The 20,843-nt window shown below is 38.9% G+C and overlaps 1 protein-coding gene across 1 annotated transcript in view; it reads right to left on the bottom strand.

Moving 5' to 3' along the window:
- Positions 1–20,843, bottom strand: part of SPTA1 (spectrin alpha, erythrocytic 1) — a 74,408-nt gene that overhangs the window by 17,198 nt on the left and 36,367 nt on the right. Inside the window, exons 22-41 of the mRNA XM_082407761.1 lie at positions 20,593–20,779; positions 19,310–19,411; positions 14,840–14,931; positions 13,815–13,959; positions 12,104–12,285; positions 10,030–10,129; positions 9,718–9,915; positions 8,772–8,915; positions 8,133–8,236; positions 7,532–7,694; positions 7,138–7,269; positions 6,487–6,624; positions 6,197–6,301; positions 4,930–5,138; positions 3,618–3,738; positions 2,899–3,020; positions 2,274–2,406; positions 1,662–1,760; positions 728–890; positions 53–129 (exon numbers count right to left, since the gene is read on the bottom strand). Coding sequence (XP_082263887.1) covers positions 53–129; positions 728–890; positions 1,662–1,760; positions 2,274–2,406; positions 2,899–3,020; positions 3,618–3,738; positions 4,930–5,138; positions 6,197–6,301; positions 6,487–6,624; positions 7,138–7,269; positions 7,532–7,694; positions 8,133–8,236; positions 8,772–8,915; positions 9,718–9,915; positions 10,030–10,129; positions 12,104–12,285; positions 13,815–13,959; positions 14,840–14,931; positions 19,310–19,411; positions 20,593–20,779 — 2,716 coding nt within the window. The remainder of the gene's footprint in view (positions 1–52; positions 130–727; positions 891–1,661; positions 1,761–2,273; positions 2,407–2,898; positions 3,021–3,617; positions 3,739–4,929; positions 5,139–6,196; positions 6,302–6,486; positions 6,625–7,137; positions 7,270–7,531; positions 7,695–8,132; positions 8,237–8,771; positions 8,916–9,717; positions 9,916–10,029; positions 10,130–12,103; positions 12,286–13,814; positions 13,960–14,839; positions 14,932–19,309; positions 19,412–20,592; positions 20,780–20,843) is intronic.

Raw genomic sequence — 20,843 nt, 5'->3', positions numbered from 1 at the left:
TGTGGGTCTTGGACTTCATGGGCATCTATCAACAAGGCAACCCTGCTCTCACCTGCTTTGCCAGGAGAGTGAGGAAGGCAGCGAGGTCTGCGCCATTGCCATTGGTCTTCAGGCTTGTTTCTTTCTCAGCTGAAGAGCAAAGATAATTAATAAGAAGGGAAATAGAGTTGGTCTTGTATCAGCCTTGGTAAAGAGAAAAGGAATATTTACTATAGGCCACAAGAGAGCCTCCTGACTCTCAAAACAGATGATTCATTGGAATATGGGGGGTGTAGGGTCCAGTGAATTGTTTTTCTAGACTTATGCAGGATAAAACTGATTGAAACAGAGCTGGAGCCAAGAGGACTTCTGAATGTTTCATAAGGAAAACTGCAGACTAGACATAAATTATAAGTAAATCAAGCACACAGTTTATTGCTAGAATGTTTTGCCATGGGCCTATCTTGCTGAATATCACATGTGAAATCACCAGTTTCCAAAAAAGATGTTCTCTGGAATTATAGTACTTAGTTATCCCCTCAGCATGTGTCTCTGTGTGTTTGTGTGTGTGTGGGCATGTGTGTGTTTGCACATGTGTGAGTGTAATTGTAATTGTGTCCAGACGGAATAGGAGTAATGAAGGGAGCATCTTTCTTCCCATGGTAAGCAACAGAGCCCCAGGATCCATTCTATAAATGGAATTGTCAGCGTTTCTCAAACCTAAGACTCTGGCCCTCACATGTCGTACCTATCCAGGCCTCAACCACATCAGCCTTCCAGATGAACTGCTGAAAGTCATAATCATCTTCCAGTTGTAACTTCCAAGCAGCCATTGCCTTGGCCAGAGAAGGGACCTTCTCTTTTAGAGCCTCTATCTTGGTAGAAATCTTCTCTTTATGCTGACTTTCCTCCTGTAACACCAAGGTCGAAAGGAGGAGAGACAGATATACTGATGAGTGTCCAGGGACAGAAATGTGAATTCTTTAGTGCTATTAAAAAGCTCTCATCTCTCCCATTCCAAATATATAGCTACTCTCTTCTAGGTCTAGTGAAATTATTCTATTATTCACCTATAATAGAATAATATCTATTCCGCCCAGATGATTATTTCTACCCCAGCATTTGGACAATCTTCTCATGTTTGTCCATATAAGTGTGATCTTCTTAGTTGGCATAAGCATCTCGAAGGTACAGAGTCATCTTTGTTTAGGATTCTTTTGTATTCTTTAGGATTCAGCATTTAGATCACTAAGCCTCTGTTAAAACAGGCAGCTAAACAAAACAATAGTTCTCAAATCACAAAGAGGTTTCAGTGGGGTCCTCATCTCTAGAGGCATGCAAAGAAATTTCTTCACATTCTTACAATACTCTATGACCAAAGCAAGTCACGTATAAGATATTTTCAAAGGCCATATTCTGCAGAGGATAAGAGTAAGAGTGTCAACAAATGATTTTTTAAAAACTCTAAAAAGTGTACCTATAAGAACTTGAAAAAAAACTTCCAGAAAACAGAAATTGAATAAATAATTATTTACTGAAACAATAACAACAATAACAAAAAAGCAGCTTAGAAGAGATTATCAAAGTTCTATGTATGATTTTAGCACTGCTCATGATTCTACATTTGGGCCAATCCCTTTTTGAAAATCCTTTTTTGACCCAGAACCCCTAGCGCAGCTCACTTTGTTCAGGATGTCTTCTCCTTGAGCACACACATTTTGCACTCGGATCTCATGGACAGCGAAGTCATTCTCCAAAGCTTCGAGTTTCTTCAACAAGCTCTGTGTAAATGAGTCAGTGAGAATCAAAACTTCCAAGACTAGACAATCTATCCCACTCACATTCTGATTCCCTTTGATGCCACTCACCAGGGATGATTCAACTAAATTGGCAGACTAGATGAGTGTCCACTTACTCCTGCATAGCTCCACTAAATTCCTCTCCCCAAACTCTTCACTTGCCAGAAAGGCAATCTTACCAGAAAAAGAGCCAAAGGAATACAAGTGACATTGTTTCTAACTTACCATGTGACCTTAGACTTTTCTGGATTTGGGAATGAGTGTTGATCAAGGTAATACATAAGGATTTCTTCACATTGAAATTTACATAATTCTAGGAAACATTCCATCTAGCAGAAAAATATTAAGTATCAAGAACATCGTATACTAAGAACTGACCTGAAAGTTTTCTTCCACCAGAAGAAAGATTCTAATTTTACAGGTGAAAATGTTGACTACTTAAGAAAAGATTCAAATTGAAGAGAAGAAAATTGATCCATTCAGCCTGTTACTCACCTGAGTAGCAGCCAAAGTGTCTCCAGAATCCCCTCGGGTAACCATAGTTTCCTTTTCACTGATCCAAGCTTCCTCCTCCTCAGCATTCTCCATGAATTCCAAGTATTCTAGGGACTCTCCCAACCGAATCCCTCTGTAAGAGGAAAGTAAATCCCAAAAGATAAGAAAAAACTAGTAAGCAGTGGGAATGTAGCAGAGTGGAACTATCTTGTAAGATTTTAATTGGCTATAGGACTATATGGTTATAAGGGAGAAAAATATTCCATCATTCTTTTATTACTAAGCACTGCGTGTAATATTAAGACTGGGGGGATGTATAAAGTAAAACGGGGATGTGAGGGACAATGTGGTATGAAGAATAACACGTATAGGGTGACAATGATAAAAGACAGCTGCAAGTAAGCACAAGAGTAGAGGTATATTCAGAACACAGAGGCAGTGTCATTTCTGCCTGGGGTACATGGGGAAAGCTTCATGGAAGACTTGGCATTTGAGCAGGCACTTAGAAATTAGACAGAGATTGGTAGCTGGGGAGAAATGCTGAGCAAGCACTCAAGTGTCTTCTCAATACCAACCCAATACCTGCAATACAAGAAGAGAATTGGGCCTCATAGCCCCAACTCACCGAGTCTTGGTCAACTCTTTGAGCTGGTTCCAGTGTTGAACAAACTGATCCAGCCTCTCCCGGATCTCCTCTCGCCCCACGGCAGCCTTGTCTCCCAGCCTCTCTGCCATATCCAGCACATTCTGAAGAACACACCCCCTCCATGTCACGTTACCCCACAACCTCTCCCCATTTATCCACAGTTTCCTGGCAAAGTATCTAGCCCTTCACACCCTCTGGCTCATTTACAAACTGGAGGTACTCGAGGTGGTCCTGACAATCCTGGGAGAATGAAGAAAGCTGCATTAAGATCTAGCAAGCTAAACTTCACCAAGTATTCGAACAAATACCTTGATGTTTGAATGAGGCTACTTTCCAGGATCTGCTTTATGCATTATTCGTGGTCACAGGGTGACCCTGCTGCCAAGCCAAGACTCAAGGTTGCCCTCTTCATACAGCTCAGCTCAGGTACAGCTTTTCCAGATGTCCCAACCTGTAACCTAATTGTCAGCAATTGTGCCCTGGACTAAAAGTGCTCCTTCCACGGAAGAGCATGAGTTTCCATGCAGATTCTTCTATTCATGGGAGACAAAATGTGGAGGAGAACACTTGTGAACTCTACAACTAACTCTCTGTGTGACCTTGGCATGCCACCTTCACGTTTTGTAACCTCAACCTATTTATCCATAACATGGACTACTATTAGATTATCCCAGTCTTTTCAGGTTTCATATTCCTACCTGGATGGTGGGTTCATGTGCCACCAACTCCCCTTCTAGGCGTTTGTGCTTCTTCAGTAAGTTCTGAACCCCCTGCAGATCCCTCCCGTAATCCTGGGATCGCACTCGTACCAACTTCTCCCTAAGACCAAGGAAAAAACAAAAAATGCAGACTTTAGACATCTGACGTCATCCTAAAATGAAGGTTTTCTAAGAGTGTGTGTTTGGCTGGGGGTGGGGTGGGGGTAAATTCTGGAACACTGTGGTGTCATTAATCACAAAGTTAATTAGAGGCAGAGGCTTTCAGCAAAATATTTGACTTATGGCAATACAAATTAAAATAACATACTGATCTCTGCCATATGCATAGCCATAACAGCCTTCCCATTACTTCCTTTGCCTGTCTATGTGTGTATCTTCTCCTCTTTGCTCAAGAACTTACAGTAATGTTTCTCTTTCAAAAAACGTGAAAATTAGAGACACACACACCTACATATATACATATACAAACATATATGCATATATGACCTTTGTTATTTTTGTCTATTAATATCAGTAACTAATTTAAGTAGAATAGGTATAAAGAGGGACATTATAGGAATCATGGCCGTTGGATAGGTTCTGAGTGTAAAATGTTTGAATATCACCATGAAGCTTGGTAAAAGACTTCGTAGACAAGATTATATCATCTTACTAATTCTAAAAAGGTTCAAAAATGTCCTACTAGCTGCCCTATGCACATTTCTTTCCTCTAATTCATTGATTACAAATAAGAATCAGCAGGTTTGTAGAAGAGGAACATGATGAGGCAGGGTGGAAGCAGGGCAAGTAATTTAATTTGCTAAGATTTTCCAATCATATTTTTTACAACAAAAGTAGAATTAGCAATAATACCATAGCAGCATAGCAGCATTTTATGCCAGTGTCAAGTTCAGTGGCATATTACAAGAGATACACAAGATACAGAAAGAATCACGACAATGATCTCATCAGTCCGGTAAGTTGTAAATGCTCAGCTCTCTCATTCAGAATGAGCATTACACATTCTATGAACTATCCAAAACAAATATATACAGTTTCTTAATTTTCTTCCCAGAATGTATGTGAACTGCTCCCCACTCCCTCCGTGCTTGTCTCCCTCTGCCTGCGTACAGTGAAAAAATTTGTGAAAAATAAAACCAATGTTCATTTTAGGCTAAGGCAGACATGAGTAAGAAGTAAAGCGAACTGCAAGAAGCAACTATGTATTTCATTTCAGCATCAAATAAGAACATGTTTGGTGGGTTATCTATTTTCTTGGACTATCTATGCAACGTGAGCTGGCAGTACATACTCTATCCAGAATTCCTCATTGTCTAGGTCCTGGAAGAACTGGAACAAGGCATAGGCCTCTTTCAGTTTCTCATGGTGTTCAGCTGCCAATTTCTGGACTTTCAGGAAGCGCTCATTGACATTATCCCTTTTCTCCACAATCTGGTCAGTATTGAAAGTCCCGCTGGAGATCAGATCTGCAGCCAACATATTCAGGTCCTCGAGTGCATCCTAGAAAGCCCAAGTGTCCTCAGTGAATAGTATAGTATAGATATTAAGTAGACCCTGGACTTTAACCACCACTAGTTCAAGTTCAAAGACTGGGTCAAATAGATCAATTTTGAAGATAATGAATTTGACCTTATGCTCTTTTAACTCAGATTGGATAAGTGCAAGACCAGAGGCAATATGGATAGCATGGCTACATTATTCGAACTATACATTTGGCCTTCTGATGTTTTCCCCTGTATTTTCTTCCTCTCCCCATATGGAAAATAAGACCTTGGTGAACAATGCTGTGTCTCCAAGCAGAACTATCTTTTCACAGTGCAGATTATGACACAGATTGATGGACTGAAATATTCAAGAAGAAGCTACTCTATTGGTAATATTCTTCAGCTGGTCCCATCCAGAACACAGCCTCCTTCTGTGTCTCTTTGCATTCTAAGTCTGCCCCTTAGTGATGTCACAGGGAATATCATCAAGTCCTGAAACTGAACTTAGAAAGCCTTTGACTTCTTGCCCTTTCTGTGGGTATCTGTGTTACCCAATAAAACCGATAATATAAAATGCTCCAGTGTGAAATGAACACCTGTCAGAATGTTTATTACAGCTCCCAGGACACATCTATGCTTGATATTAGGATACAACTGGAATGCTCCATAGAATTTTCAGAGTGTATTTATAGTTCAACTCCACAGCCTGTGTCCCCTATTTTTTTTTTTTTTTCAGTAGTTCTGTAAAATAAACTTCTATTTTCTCTCAAAGACCAGATCAGATATTCAGCTTTGGAAGAGAGTGAGTTTATATGCATAGGTCATTAAAAAGTAAACAAGATCATTTTTAGGATCTACTTCTTGGAGTCTTAGAATCTATTCAATATAATTTAATGAAAATAGGTTAATGGCTCTGAAGCCCATGGACTTGACCTGATTATAATGACTGATGGATAAGAACACTACGTTCAGTTTTGCAAGTCTATGTTCTCAAATGGACTCCGAAGACAGGAGAGAGAAAAGTCACAAACATTTCCATTCTGGCCAGAGGAGTGGGATTCCAACACTACTTACCTTTCGGGCCAACATCTCTGTTTCCAATAGCTGATGCTTCTTGAGCAAGTTTCCTGCCGAAGCCAAATCCCTGGCGTGATCTTTCATGGACAGCAGTGTCTCTGCCTGGGAATGGAAGGATAAACAAATAAAGCTGCCAGACACAAACTGCCTTTAAGGAGACCAAGATTAGCAACTACATCCCCAAAGTTTTCCCAAGAAGAGTCAAGGAAATTGTTCATGCAAAAGTCTGTTTATCTGACAAGTATTTATTAAGCTCCCATGCCCACACCATTTCCAGGTATAATTACCTCTGAGAGCCAGAACTCAAAGTCCCGGATGCCTGTGTTGAACCTCTGCTGGCGACTAGCTTCGTTGAGCTTCTGTCCTTTGTCAATTGTTCTCTCAAACAAGTAGTCCCAGTTTTTCTCCAACTCTTCTACTTGACCCTAGCCTCCCAAAATTGAGTGGTCATTATGGTGTTTAGGGTCCTGTGACAACTTGAAAGGATAACGTAGGGAGGCTCTGGAGTTAGGGTCTAGTCAAAATCTGCCAGTACTGGAATCTTATATATTGATATTTTAAATCAGTTATGCTGGTTTAAATCTGGGAAAGCAACGGGAGGTGTTAGAAGAAATTTTGAATAAAGGGTCATGGGCTGATTACGGAGGCTGATGCCTAAATATCAAAGCTCTTAGTAGTAAGGATAGAAAATATAAGGCAAGCATGATAACACATAAGAATTAAGTCTAAAGCTTTCTTGGAGGTCAAGGTACTGAGAATGATGGGAGTGATAAGGTCTGAGCATCACTATTTTCCTCCGCCTTTGTGCAAAAATCAAAGGAAAGACAATTCACTATGAAACATATTCCATATCCCTACACATGGAAACATTGAAAGAGTATAAAAGATTTCTCTTCATGTGCCTTTGTAGCCCAAAACCCATTGTGAGCAGAACCTACCTTCATGGTCTCTTCATTGCCATCACATGCCCTCCTCTCAATCAGAGTGTTCCCCAAGGTGATGACTCCTTTCACCTGCTCAGCTCGGCCATAGACCTCATTTTCAAAGGTCTTGTGCTTCAGATATTTTCTCTGAAGGGAAAGCAGAAACTAAGTTACCACCTAATTTAGGAAGCAAGATGAGATAAATTCTGTTTAAAAGGAAGAGTTAACATTTCTATCATAACCAAGGTGATGATAACTTCTGAAGAACTCACTCCACGTTAGACTCAGAAGTCCCTGAAGGCAGTGACAGTGCTCTGAACAGTAAGGAAGTGTTCAGTATCGCAAGGTGACCATTCATCCAACAATCTGAGTATGTTGAAGTTTTCTAAGATTCTTATCTTGAACTTGCCTGAATGTTGGTGGGGTCTTTGTAGGATTCATCACAGGCTATGGGCAGCATCTCACTGATCCATTCTTCTTGGTCCTTGAGGTCATGGTAGAATTGTTTTAGGTCAGCATAGTCTCCAAGTTTCGTTCGCTCAGCAATCAGCTGTTCTTTGAGAGCGTTCCATCTGGAAATCGGGGCTAGATTACTCTCTGTCCTCTACCATTCCACCAAGCTTTGATGCCATATTCATGAATCTTCTTATTTGCTTACCTACCCTTTCTCCTCTCATTATTTATATATTTATATGTCATGTATATAACATAGTTATATATTATTTATTCATATATTTCCTTATATATTACATATTATTATATATTTATGTTATATATAACACAGTCTCATTATTTTCAGATATGAAATAAAGTGATTAAGTCAGGTAATTTCTAAGGTAACTTCCAAGTCTTTCATTCTATGAGTCTAGATCAGAACATTTCCCAAATTTTCAAGGTAGTTTTAGGCATTTAGAAATGAGAACTCAGTGTTACTACCATCTTCAATGTTAACAAAGAGGCCACTTTGCTACATCTACCTATAACTCACAAAACAAGTGCTCAGGACTGACCTGTCTAGTACCCGTTGGCGCCGAGCAGCAATCTCTTCCTTGGCATAGTGGTCATTAGCTATGAGCTGCTCAGCAAAAAGTTCTAGCTCAGTGATCTTCTCTTCCTAGATAAAAGAAAGAGAAAAAAACCCAGATGCACAGAAATTAGGCCCTTCATGCAATCCCAGACTCCCTCCTAGAAAAGGACGGTGATATCCTTTGTGGCTTCACAAAGGGAAACAAAACTAAGGCCAAAAGGTAGATGCCTTATGGGGAGGTGGATTTTAACTCAACAAGAGGAGAAACGATAATGATACAAAAATGAGCTACTTCCCATCTCAGCATGGTGCTGAGTTCCCTATAGAAGAGACACTTCCCATGGCCATTGTAGAAGATGATTCCTACATTGGATGGGATGTTAGACAGTATATTAAATAGCTTCCAATTCTAAAAGTCAAGTTTTAAAAAGCTGGATTTAAAGTAAAAAGTCCAATGTCACATGCGACTTGGCTAAGACTAAGCCACCATGTGCCCTGCCTACTTCAGAGTTTTCTCTAAGAATCAAATGGGAATTAAAATAAGTATAAACCACAAACGTGTAGAATTTCTGTTATTATTACTAATAGTTATTATTGGAATTCTTATGTTAGTTGTTATTACCTGGGCAGTGATTGCTTTGTCCAAATCATCACGTTTCTTCATCAAGGCCTCCAGACTGTCTAAGGAACCCTTATCATCTGACCTTAGGTAATTCTCACGTACCACCATCCAGCTCTCAGCCTGATCACAGTTCCCTCGGAAAAACTATGGGGAATAAAGTTGAATGTATATGATATATTCATTCCAGGTGGACAGAGGAAATTATCTCCCCAGTCTCCTGTGATATTGATATAAGGGACCCTGTAAGGGGTGCCAATATTCTTCCAAGAAACATTCATACCATAAATCTTAGCTATACTGGACCTTTTACTCTTCCCTGAAAAGATGTTTTATGTTCTCATATAAGCTATACTCCATTCTTGGGGTACTATTTCCCATATCCTATACATAAGTACTGGCTGGTTATTTCTTTCAGACTCTAATAAACTCTGGTATTTTTCAGGGTAGCCTGTGACACTCTCACTCCCTTCCCTCAAAAGCGTTAATCACTCCGTCTGCCATAATCTCAAAACACTCATACATTTTATCAGTGATTATCTTACTGTATGAGAATGATCTGCCTACATGTCTAATTTCATTACTTTTAGAAAAGAGACACTATCTTACTAATCTTTGTGTTCCCAGGGCCCTGCACACAGTAGGTTCTCAATAAAACTCAATCAATCAAACCCTCAATCAATCAATAAAGTATAATCACCCAATTTTACGCCCCCCATGCCCTGGGACTGACCCCCATTTTGTTTGTTTTTTTAACAGGAATAAGGAGTAAAGAACACCACAATGAACAGTCTACAGAGCAGGAAATACAATGTCAGATAATCAAGAGATGCCCTTATGCTTTCAGCATGGAAGTCCAGTGAAATAAGCACGTGTATTAACCATGTAAAATTACATAGATGGAACAGACTGCAGCTAATCCTGCCTAATGATTGGGAATTTGCAGTACCTGCAATTCCAGACACTGATCTAGCATCTTCTTGCGTTGTTCCCAAGCTTTCTCCAACTCATCTCTCTCTAGTTTGACAGCTTGAAGCTTTTCTTCAATTTCAGGGCTGGCACGGTGCCCACTGCTTATAAGATCTGTACCGAAGTCTTCTAAGGCTTGGAAGGTGGGAGCCTCGGCCTCCATTTCAGCAAGATGCTCCTGTGGCAAAAAGGGGGCAGAGACTGGTGAGGCCAGTGACATCTCACCAAAGTTGTAAAATGAGGGAAGGTTGTGAGGTCATGTGATCAGGCACTACGGCTTTTGTAACCATACCTGGTGTCGCTCTATCATGATCTCTGTGCCAGTTAAATCCTCAGCTAGCTCCCGGGATGATACCATGCCACCAATGCCACTGAGCCAATTCTGTTGGTCCCTAGAGAAAGAGACATATTGAGATTGACAAGAGAACCTTGTAACTTGCTATAGAACTGTCTGTCCTTGGGCTTTTTCTCCTCTAAAAAACATTTCCATATCAGTATTTTCTATCAGGTTTATATACTTCACACATTTTAGATTTGTTGTTTTCACTTTATAACTTAATAATAGCATTCCCTTGCATTTGAAATTTTCTTCACTTATTATCTCTTTTGATTCTTGCAATAATTTTGTGTAGAATTCTGGGAATTCTTTTTTTTTCCATTTTGGATATGAAGAAGTTGGCCTAGAGAATGTAAGCAATTTTCCCATGTGCTAAAACTAAAAGCAGACATCTGGAGTAGAACCCAGACACTGGAATCCTGGACTGGTACATATTCCATTACTGCTAACAAGTCCTGTTCCTTTAAAGTGGATAGATCTTGGGTTTAAAGATCTATTTTAGTATAGAATCTCAGGGAAGGCATGTCTTTCTTCTTACTTTTATTCCCAATAGAATCCAGTACATGTTTCTGTCCAACACATACACACACATAGCACCTCCACCCCCTACTCCTGTGCTATTGACTAAATCAGGGCCATTTCCCACTCTTTTAGCAGTCAAGAAATTAGACAAGGAAAGCTCAAGTACATCTGCTCCAGATGGTAAATGTCAAATAATAATGCATTGACTTAAAAAATTATATATGATGGTCAGATTAAGCATCTCATGAAGAATGCCCTTGCTCTTGTTTGTTAAATAGGAATCAGTAGCTTTAGGGCAGAATGGTCTCTTCTTTTGTAAATTTATTTATTCACTTATTTAAACAACTGAGTTTTATTGGGTGTTTACTAAGCACCAAACATTGTGAAAGAGATATATTTGTGCCTTCCAGGAGCTCACACTTTATACTGAAAGAAGAAAAAAAAAAAGCAAACAAAACATAGACACTAATACATATTTTTAAAAAGTACTAAAAAGCAAGACTGTCCTAAAGAGATAAAATAAGGTGTTAGAGTTGCTCTGAGGGTGGGGATATTGCTTTTGAAATATTGAAAAGTAAGACTTCATAAAGAGAAAGAGGCGGCATTTAACTTGGAATCTGAATTACAGGTAGAACCTATATATACAGAGATATATGAGCATATATATGATTTGGGAGAATGAGTATGGATGCGATTTATTTATACTGTATGAAAAACTATAGCTTTCCAGAGACCCTGAATTGGGGAGGGTGTTACCAAGGGCAACTGCAATCATTTGCCAAAGTTTCCCCCTTTTTTCTTCAAAAGTGTTGCATTGCAAAATACTACTTCCTGAACCCTCAATTCTAAATGATCCTCTCAGCAGACTGATATGATGGGGCAGGATGTGAGAACTGTTCCACAGAAAAAGTGCATATTTGCTAAAACGTGATAATGTCTAAGGTCTTTAGCAAGGCAGTGAAACTTCTCCAGGACTTGATTTTAACATTTCTGAGTTTATCTCTTGCTAGTTCTCCTTACCCCTGTGACATACAAAACCCAGGCTCTAGCTGTCCCCACATCATGGGTATTCTGTACCTTTCTTATTCTCACACTTTTGTTTGCATAGTTCCATCTATTTGCTAGGATGTGTGTTTTGGGCTGTATTATGTTCTACCATGGTTATCTGTATTCTTCTTTGCTTCTCCAGTAGACTAACCCCCCCTATATCCTGTAATTCCTGATATAACACCTTATATATAATATACACTCTATAGAAACTTACTTAATTGGTATAGATAACCACACATTCCTTCAAACTGAAATATTTCAGTTTGAAGGAATTGGCTTGAGATACTGAAAATGAGAATTTTGTGCCTTACTGGAGGTACAATCTGGGCCTAGAGGCACACTCCAAACCCAGCAGTGAAGAGCACCTGTACCTAGACTGCTCCTAGATGCTCTGCTCATGGGCCAGACTTGGAAATTGCCCACACCACCTGGTGGAAGTCTGCCTCTGGAGCTTTACCTGGCCTGGCTGAGGAACAGGAAGAATTTTAGGTCCTCCTGTAGGTTCTCCTTACGTTCCTCCGTAAGCCCAAGCAGGTCATTCCAGGCCTCATTCAGCTCCAGTCGCTGCCTCTGCAGGTCATCGGTGGCATCTGGGTGGGACTCACTGAGCCGATCTGCTGTCTCCCCCAATACAGACACCTAGGAAGTCAAGAGCTCTGATAATCAGCCTGGAGTAACACCTGAATCTTAGGAAAGGAAGAGTTCCAAGCCCCGGTGGTGCTCCTTCCTCAAATAGACTTCAATGAGGTACAAGAACACCTTGCTACTTTATAAAATATTGTACATTTAAGAATAAACCTTTGTAAAAATAAATAAACAAACAAATAAATAAATATATAACAAGGCTATCAGGCACGGTGATTGACTCGGTGGCAAATGTCTAATTTTTAATGTGAAAATCTATTCAATGTAGACATTTTCTGTGCTTCTTTTTGCTTTATATGATAATGCAAGTTCTATGATGTCTCTGATTTTTCCAAAGTGTATTTGGCAAGCTCTAGAGATTATTTTTTGGTCAGAGTAGGATTAAGCTCCTTCAATCCCTTGCTAAGGAAACTCTGTACCATACTCAGGCGTAGATCTGGCCATTTCCTATTTATCTTAGGCTGCTGACCTCCAACTAACTTCTGTAAGTTCTGGCCTATTGGAACTCACTAAAGAGGTACTTAGATAGTAGGAAGTTCATTTACAATATATTTTCCCTCAATGTAATTTGGTGCAGCCACTGTGGAAAACAGTATGGAGGTTCCTCAGAAAACTAAAAATAAGTTTTTAAGAAGAATTCTAAGAATTCTAAGAATTACCCTATGATCCAGCAATCCCACTCCTGGGCATATATCCAGACAAAACTATAATTCAAAAGATACATGCACCCCTATGTTCATAGCAGCACCATTTACAATAGCCAAGACATGGAAGCATACTAAATGTCCATCGACAGATGAATGGATAAAGAAGATGTGGTATATATACAAAGGAATATTACTCAGCCATAAAAAGGAATGAAATAATGCCCTTTGCAGCAACATGGATGCAACTAGATATTATCATACTAAGTGAAGTAAGTCAGAAATAGAAAGACAAATACCATATGATATCACTTATATGTGGAATCTAAAATATAACACAAATGAACCTACCTATGAAACAGAAACAGAATCATGGACATAGAGAACAGACTGGTGGTTGCCAAGGGGGAGGGGCTTGGGGGAGGAATGGAGTGGGAGGTTGGGGTTAGCAGATGCAAGCTTTTCTATATAGAATGGATAAACAATAAGGTCCTACTGTATAGCCCAGATAACTATATTCAATATCCTATGATAAACCATAATAGAAAAGAATATAAAGAAAGAATGTATATATATATATATATATATATATATATATATATGTATAACTGAATTACTTTGCTGTACAGCAGTAATTAACACAACTTTGTAAATCAACTATAATTTTTAAAAATTTAAAAAGTTTTCCCTCCATGTGAATGGTCCTGGGGCATGTCCTCTTAGTGGACTTGCCTTAGGGACAAGGTAAAAGTACAAGTATGCAGTAGGATAAAGAGAACTATAAGAATAAGAGACTGGACAATAAAACCAAAGAAAAGGACATTAATAGGTATAAATATGAAGATGAATGTGTTGGAAAAGCTTAAAAGCACGTCTCACCTTTTCCTCCAGGGGTATGAGGTCCCTCTCAAAGCCCTCATGCTGTCGCTGAAGGGCTTGAACACTGAACAAGTCTGAGCCAGGGTCAGCAGCACTGAGGGTCTGGCACTTCTTCTCAATCTGTTCCTTGGTGTCATCTGCTTCTCTGGTACATGAGAGTGAAGAGTTTAAGAATAATAGGCATACTAGAGGCAGACTAGCTGAGTTCATAAAGAAGTCATCACTACCACCATCATCATCCTTTTTAATGTGTTAGAACTTAGGTGCATTTAATCTTTACAACAACTACTTGAGGCCTAGTTACTATTACCAGTCCCATTTCACATATGAGAAAACTAAAGCTTAAGAGGCTAAGCAGAAAAAAAAAAAGAAATTAACTATTTTTTCAAGGTTATACCACTGCCAAATGGTGGAGCCTAACTTTCAACCAGGTAGCCTGATGGAAAACTCCATGCTTAACTGTTACGTTTCATGATTTTCCAACTTAAGCCATTCTAAACAAGACCTGTCTGCTTCAGTTTTCCCTTCTCCGAATATTCAAAAATACATTTATACACAGTAAAGGTGTTTGGCTTTCATTAGGCTTGTTCATTCATTTGTTTGCTTACTTAGTTGTGTGTGTTTCTTAGTATAGACACAGATTTGGAAATCAGACATAAAAAATTGTTGAATCAGCAGTTGGAGTCAATATGGTGTTTCTTGCCCTCTACTGTCTACTTCTAGTTCAGAAATGTAATTACTTAAACCTCTTGTTTCAACTTCAATTTTCATTCACTATCATGAAAACATATAAAGACTGCTAATTATGTATGTACCAGGGCCCAAGCCTAGGTACTAGAAAATTGAAGTTTGTTGTCTGGGAGTAGTCTATGTGTCAAGTGAGCAATCTACTACTGAAGCGCCTGATTTCTGATTTTCTCCAGGAAGAAGGGTTAAATTTATAGCTATGGATCTACTATACTAAGTAGAATTGGCAGTTCTTGAGCGGGTTCTAGAGTAGCACTGTTTTCAGTTAAAATTCTTACCTGTGAAACATTTGGACAGCATGGGCACTGCCCAACAGCTGGCGCTGTTCCTCTGCCAGCCTCTGCAAGGACCCCCAGCGGGCATTCAATTCCTGAAAGAGGCAAACACAGACTTTAGTTAGGGAGCTAACTCAGACAGCTCAGTGGTGTCTAAAGACTAGATGGTTGTGGCTAAGACTTCCAAAACTGTGTTGAATAATAGTGGTGAGAGTGGGCAAACTTGTCTTGTTCCTGATCTTAGTGGGAACAGTTTCACTTTTTCACCATTGAGGACGATGTTGACTGTGGGTTTGTCATATATGGCCTTTATTATGTTGAGGAAAGTTCCCTCTATCCCTAATTTCTGGAGGGTTTTTATCATAAATGGGGGTTGAATTTTGTAGAAAGGTTTCTCTGCATCTATTGAGATGATCATATGGTTTTTCTCATTCAATTTGGTTATATGATGTATCACGTTGATTGATTTGCGTATGTTAAAGAATCCTTGCATTCCTGGGATAAATCCCACTTGATCATAGTGTATGATCCTTTTAATGTGCTGTTGGATTCTGTTTGCTAGTATTTTGTTGAGGATTTTTGCATCTATGGTCGTCAGTGATATTGGCCTGTAGTTTTCTTTCTTTGTGACATCTTTGTCTGGTTTTGGTATCAGAGTGATGGTAGCTTCGTAGAATGAGTTTGGGAGTGTTCCTCTGCTATATTTTGGAAGAGTTTCAGAAGGATAGGTGTTAGCTCTTTTCTAAAGGTTTGATAGAATTCTCCTGTGAAGCCATCTGGTCCTGGGCTTTTGTTTGTTGGAAGATTTTTAATCACAGTTTCAATTTCAGTGCTTGTGATTGGTCTGTTCATATTTGCTATTTCTTCCTGGTTCAGTCTCAGAAGGTTGTGCATTTCTAAGAATTTGTCCATTTTTTCCAGGTTGTCCATTTTATTGGTATAGAGTTGCTTGTAGTAATCTCTCATGATCGTTTGTATTTCTGCAGTGTCAGTTGTGACTTCTCCTTTTTCATTTCTAATTCTGTTAATTTGAGTCTTCTCCCTTTTTTTCTGGATAAGTCTGGCTAATGGTTTATCAATTTTGTTTATCTTCTCAAAGAACCAGCTTTTAGTTTTATTGATCTTTTCTATCATTTCCTTCATTTCTTTTTCATTTATTTCTGATCTGATCTTTATGATTTTTTTCCTTCTGCTAACTTTGTTTTTTATTTTTTTTCATTCTCTAATTGCTTTAGGTGTAAGGTTAGGTTGTTTATTTGAGATGTTTCTTGTTTCTTTAGGTAGGATTGTATTGCTATAAACTTCCCTATTAGAACTGCTTTTGCTGCATCCCATAGGTTTTGGGTCATTGTGTTTTCATTGTCATTTGTTTCTAGGTATTTTTTGATTTCCTCTTTAGCCACAGCAATCAGAGAAGAAAAAGAAATAAAAAGAATCCAAATCGGAAAAGAAGTAAAGCTGTCACTGTTTGCAGATGACATGATACTATACATAGAGAATCTAAAGATTCTACCAGAAAACTACTAGAGCTAATCAATGAATTTGGCAAAGTAGCAGGATACAAAATTAATGCACAGAAATATCTTGCATTCCTATACACTAATGATGAAAAATCTGAAAGTGAAATTAAGAAAACACTCTCATTTACCATTGCAACAAAAAGAATAAAATATCTAGGAATAAACCTACCTAAGGAGACAAGAGACCTATATGGTGAAAATTATAAGACACTGATGAAAGAAATTAAAGATGATACAAACAGATGGAGAGATAGACCATGTTATTGGATTGGAAGAATCAACATTGTGAAAATGACTATACTACCCAGAGCAATCTACAGATTCAATGCAATCATTATCAAACTACCACTGCTATTTTTCACAGAACTAGAACAAAAAATTTCACAATTTTTATGGAAACACAACAGACCCTGAATAGCCAAAGCAATCTTGAGAAAGAAAAACGGAGCTGGAGGAATCAGGCTCCCTGACTTCAGACTATACTACAAAGCTACAGTAATCAAGACAGTATGGTACTGGCACACACAGAAATATAGACCAATGGAACATGATAGAAAGTCCAGAGATAAACCCATGCACATATGGTCACCTTATCTTTGATAAAGGAGGCAAGAATATACAGTGGAGAAAAGACAGCCTCTTTAATAAGTGATGCTGCGAAAACTGGACAGCTACATTTAAAAGAATGAAATTAGAACACTCCCTAACACCATACACAAAAGTAAGCTCAAAATGGATTAAAGACCTAAATGTAAGGCCAGACAACATCAAACTCTTATAGGAAAATATAGGCAGAACACTCTATGACAAAAAATCACAGCAAGATCCTTTTTGACACACCTCCTAGAGAAATGGAAATAAAAACAAATGGGACCTAATGAAACGTCAAAGCTTTTGCACAACAAAGGAAACCATAAACAAGACGAAAAGACAACCCTCAGAATGGGAGAAAATATTTGCAAATGAAGCAACTGACCAAGGATTAATCTCCAAAATTTACAAGCAGCTCATGCAGCTCAATATCAAAAAAAAAACAAACAACCCAATCCAAAAATGGACAGAAGACCTAAATAGACATTTCTCCAAAGAAGATATACAGATTGACTACAGATACATGAAAGAATGCTCAACATCATTAATCATTAGAGAAATGCAAATCAAAACTACAATGAGGTATCACCTCACACCGTCAGAATGGCTTTCATCAAAAAATCTACAAACAATAAATGCTGGGGAGGGTGTGGAGAAAAGGGAACCCTCTTGCACTGTTGGTGGGAATGTAAATTTATACAGCCACGATGAAGAACAGTATGGAGGTTCCTTAAAAAACTAAAAATAGAACTATCATACGTCCCAGCAATCCCAGTACTGGGCATGTACCCTGAGAAAACCATAATTCATGTACCAAAATGTTCATTGCAGCTCTATTTACAATAGCCAGGACATGGAAGCAACCTAAGTGTCCATCAACAGATGAATGGATAAAGAAGATGTGGCAATGGAATGGAACAATGGAATATTACTCAGCCATAAAGAGGAACGAAACTGAGTTATTTGTAGTGAGGTGGATGGACCTAGAGACTGTCATACAGAGTGAAGTAAGTCAGAAAGAGAAAAACGAATACCGTATGCTAACACATATATATGGAATCTAAAAAAAAAAAAAAAAGTGGTCATGAAGAGCCTAGGGGCAAGACAGGACTAAAGATGCAGACCTAATAGAGAATGGACTTGAGGATATGGGGAGGGGGAAGGGTAAGCTGGGACAAAGTGAGAGAGTGGCATGGACATATATACACTACCAAATGTAAAATAGATAGCTAGTGGGAAGCGGCTGCATGGCACAGGGATATCAGCTCGGTGCTTTGTGACCACCTAGAGGGGTGGGATAGGGAGGGTGGGAGGGAGGGAGATGCAAGAGGGAAGAGATATGGGGACATATGTATATGTATAACTGATTCACTTTGTTATAAAGCAGAAACTAACACACGATTGTAAAGCAATTATAACCCAGTAAAGATGTTAAAAAAAAAAAAAAAAAAGACTAGATGGGGCTTAAACCCTGGTTGTTTTCATGTTATCTCCTTTAGAAAATGCACAGGTTCCTTTCTTTCTTGGATAGCTTGAACTTGGGTCTCAACTATGCCAATGTAGTTAAGAAAGGAATTTGTTTTCTTCTGAAACTGATGTTCTAGGGTGGAACAATCCACCTTAGAGCAGCAATTGATGTTGGCTGCCACAGAGATATATTACAACCTCTAAAAAATGAGTGGAAAGTGTTGCCTTGGTAGTTAGAAGGTATTACCTTTCTCTATGAGAAATATAATACCGCTCTGTGTCTTGAAATTACTAAACCAGGTAGCCTCTTAGAACCCTATTTTACTGTAGAGAGTAAGCAAATTGTTCCTATGCACTTTCCTTCTCACTCTTACCCCAGGTCAATCACCACAAAAGGAGGCAGAGACTTCATCCTCACTGGTTTATGACAACTCAGAGAACTGGACTAGACATTCTATTAATTCATTACATCTTTTATGGAACCACAAGTCCAAATCTGAGTCAGGTCTAGAATGCCTTTTCCCCCATCTCTATTACCTATATTCTTCTTTCATCAGATTTTATTAGAGTATCTCTTCCAGTAAACTTTATTGATTAACCACTTCCCACTGTCATAGTTCCTTTATCTGCATTTTCTTTGTATTCATGCATTTGATCACTGAATTTCTTGTGGCGATGGGGGGTGTGTGGCAATTTATAGATTTCAGATCAGTTAAAATGGATACATGGCTGGACTATCTGAACTATTTCCTTTGACCTTTCCTGTAGCTAGCTCCATACTGTCATTACCTTCTGCATGTTCTAGTTGATCTTCAGAATATGAAATTAAGTATTTTTAAATGAAATGAAGATTTCCCAAACCTGGTGGTGAGAAGAAATAAGGAGCCATAGTTACCTGCTGTATTTGAGCTCCTTCTGGTGTCAGAAGCTCTTCAAATTGAAGATCATCAGCCACCTTGTTGATATCCCTCAGCCGAGGCTCATTGGTCTTCAAATCCTAGGTGGGAAAATGTATCCAAAGCAGTATAAATCCCCTTCTCAAGAATCTTTCATACTTACCTGCTCATCTTTGCCCCGACTTGGCTACAGGTTAAAACATATTGCTAACCACATTTGCAGAACACAGCAAACTGCCTTCCTCCAATCTGCCACAAAGAAGAGTACCTTTAAACTCCCTGATACCCAGTGGCTATCAAAAACGTGACAAGAGAGCTGTTATTTATATGGATTATGGAGCACATTAATTTTCCTAGATTTCTCCCTGGATTAAATTATACCATCAAAGGAGTCTATACCTGAGCCATGTAATGTTCTTTGCTACCAATACAAATTCCTCCACCTTTTGTAGAATTTCATTGCCTAAGTTGCAATTTGCTTATATTAAGATGTTGTAACAGCTCTAGGGAACTCATCACCATGTCTACGGTGATGACATTGTTTATTTCACTATGAAATGGGCTTTTAATGAGTTTCCTCATGGAAGTCTCATTCTTGGTATTCTTTTATAAATTGTACCCTCTTTTTTTCCCCTTCCCTTTCTTTCACTTCTCTCTCTCTCCATATGTATATATATGTGCTTTATCTTTATCTATCTATCTATCTATCGATCGATCAATCGATAGCTTTGTATAGTTTTGAGTTCCATGTGTAAGGAAAGTATCATATGGAAAAGAAAGGAGGAAGTAGTTTATACTAATTGCTAGTTAAAATAATGGAATGGATCTGAGAGAATAAAGGAGAATGGAAAAGTTTTAGGTAGGCAGAAAATTAGAAATTTTCTGGTTGTAAAGTCAGGTTGTTCTTCCCACCTTTCCATCCAAACTTCTGCCCCATAATTAGATCTTGCAAGAGTCTCACAACACCCCATCTCAACCTGGGCAGCAGGAACACAAGACAGTATAGGACAAGTTGTGAAGATTCTGGGAGACCAGCACTTCCAGTAGGATGTGGGAATGGCAGGAACTGCAGGCTGCAAAGTCAGGGTGACTAGTTTCCTCTGCATTTTCCTTCCACTTGTAATATCCAGAGAAATATTTGAAATGTGGAAGTCTCAGTAGTTTTGGGGAGGATATTTAGCAAATATGAAATTAAGGAGTTACTGAGGAGGAGATATGGGGTAAAAGGAAATGATGATAACCCTCATAAAGCCATCTAGAGGAGTTGGTTCCTCTTTCTCACCATTTGGAACTCATCAAACTTTTTCTGCAGCTCCCAAACATCATCTAATTCCACCCCGCTGTTTTCTGCCTTTTTTTCTCGGATCCAGTCCAGCATGTCTCCTGCCTCATAGGCCAGCAAAAACTCATTGTAACGTTGCAATAGACGACGTCTGCGTTCTTCTGCCCGATCCAGGAGAGAAAGGTACCTGGGTGAAGAAACAAAGAGAATGGGAAATCTGGAATAAGAGATGGAGAAAACACAGAAGAGTA

Source organism: Balaenoptera borealis, assembly GCF_965194805.1.
Source record: "Balaenoptera borealis genome assembly, chromosome: 1".
NCBI classification, from domain to species: domain Eukaryota; kingdom Metazoa; phylum Chordata; class Mammalia; order Artiodactyla; family Balaenopteridae; genus Balaenoptera; species Balaenoptera borealis.
Note: the sequence above shows the minus strand (reverse complement) of the source record. Positions and strands in the feature narration are given on the sequence as shown.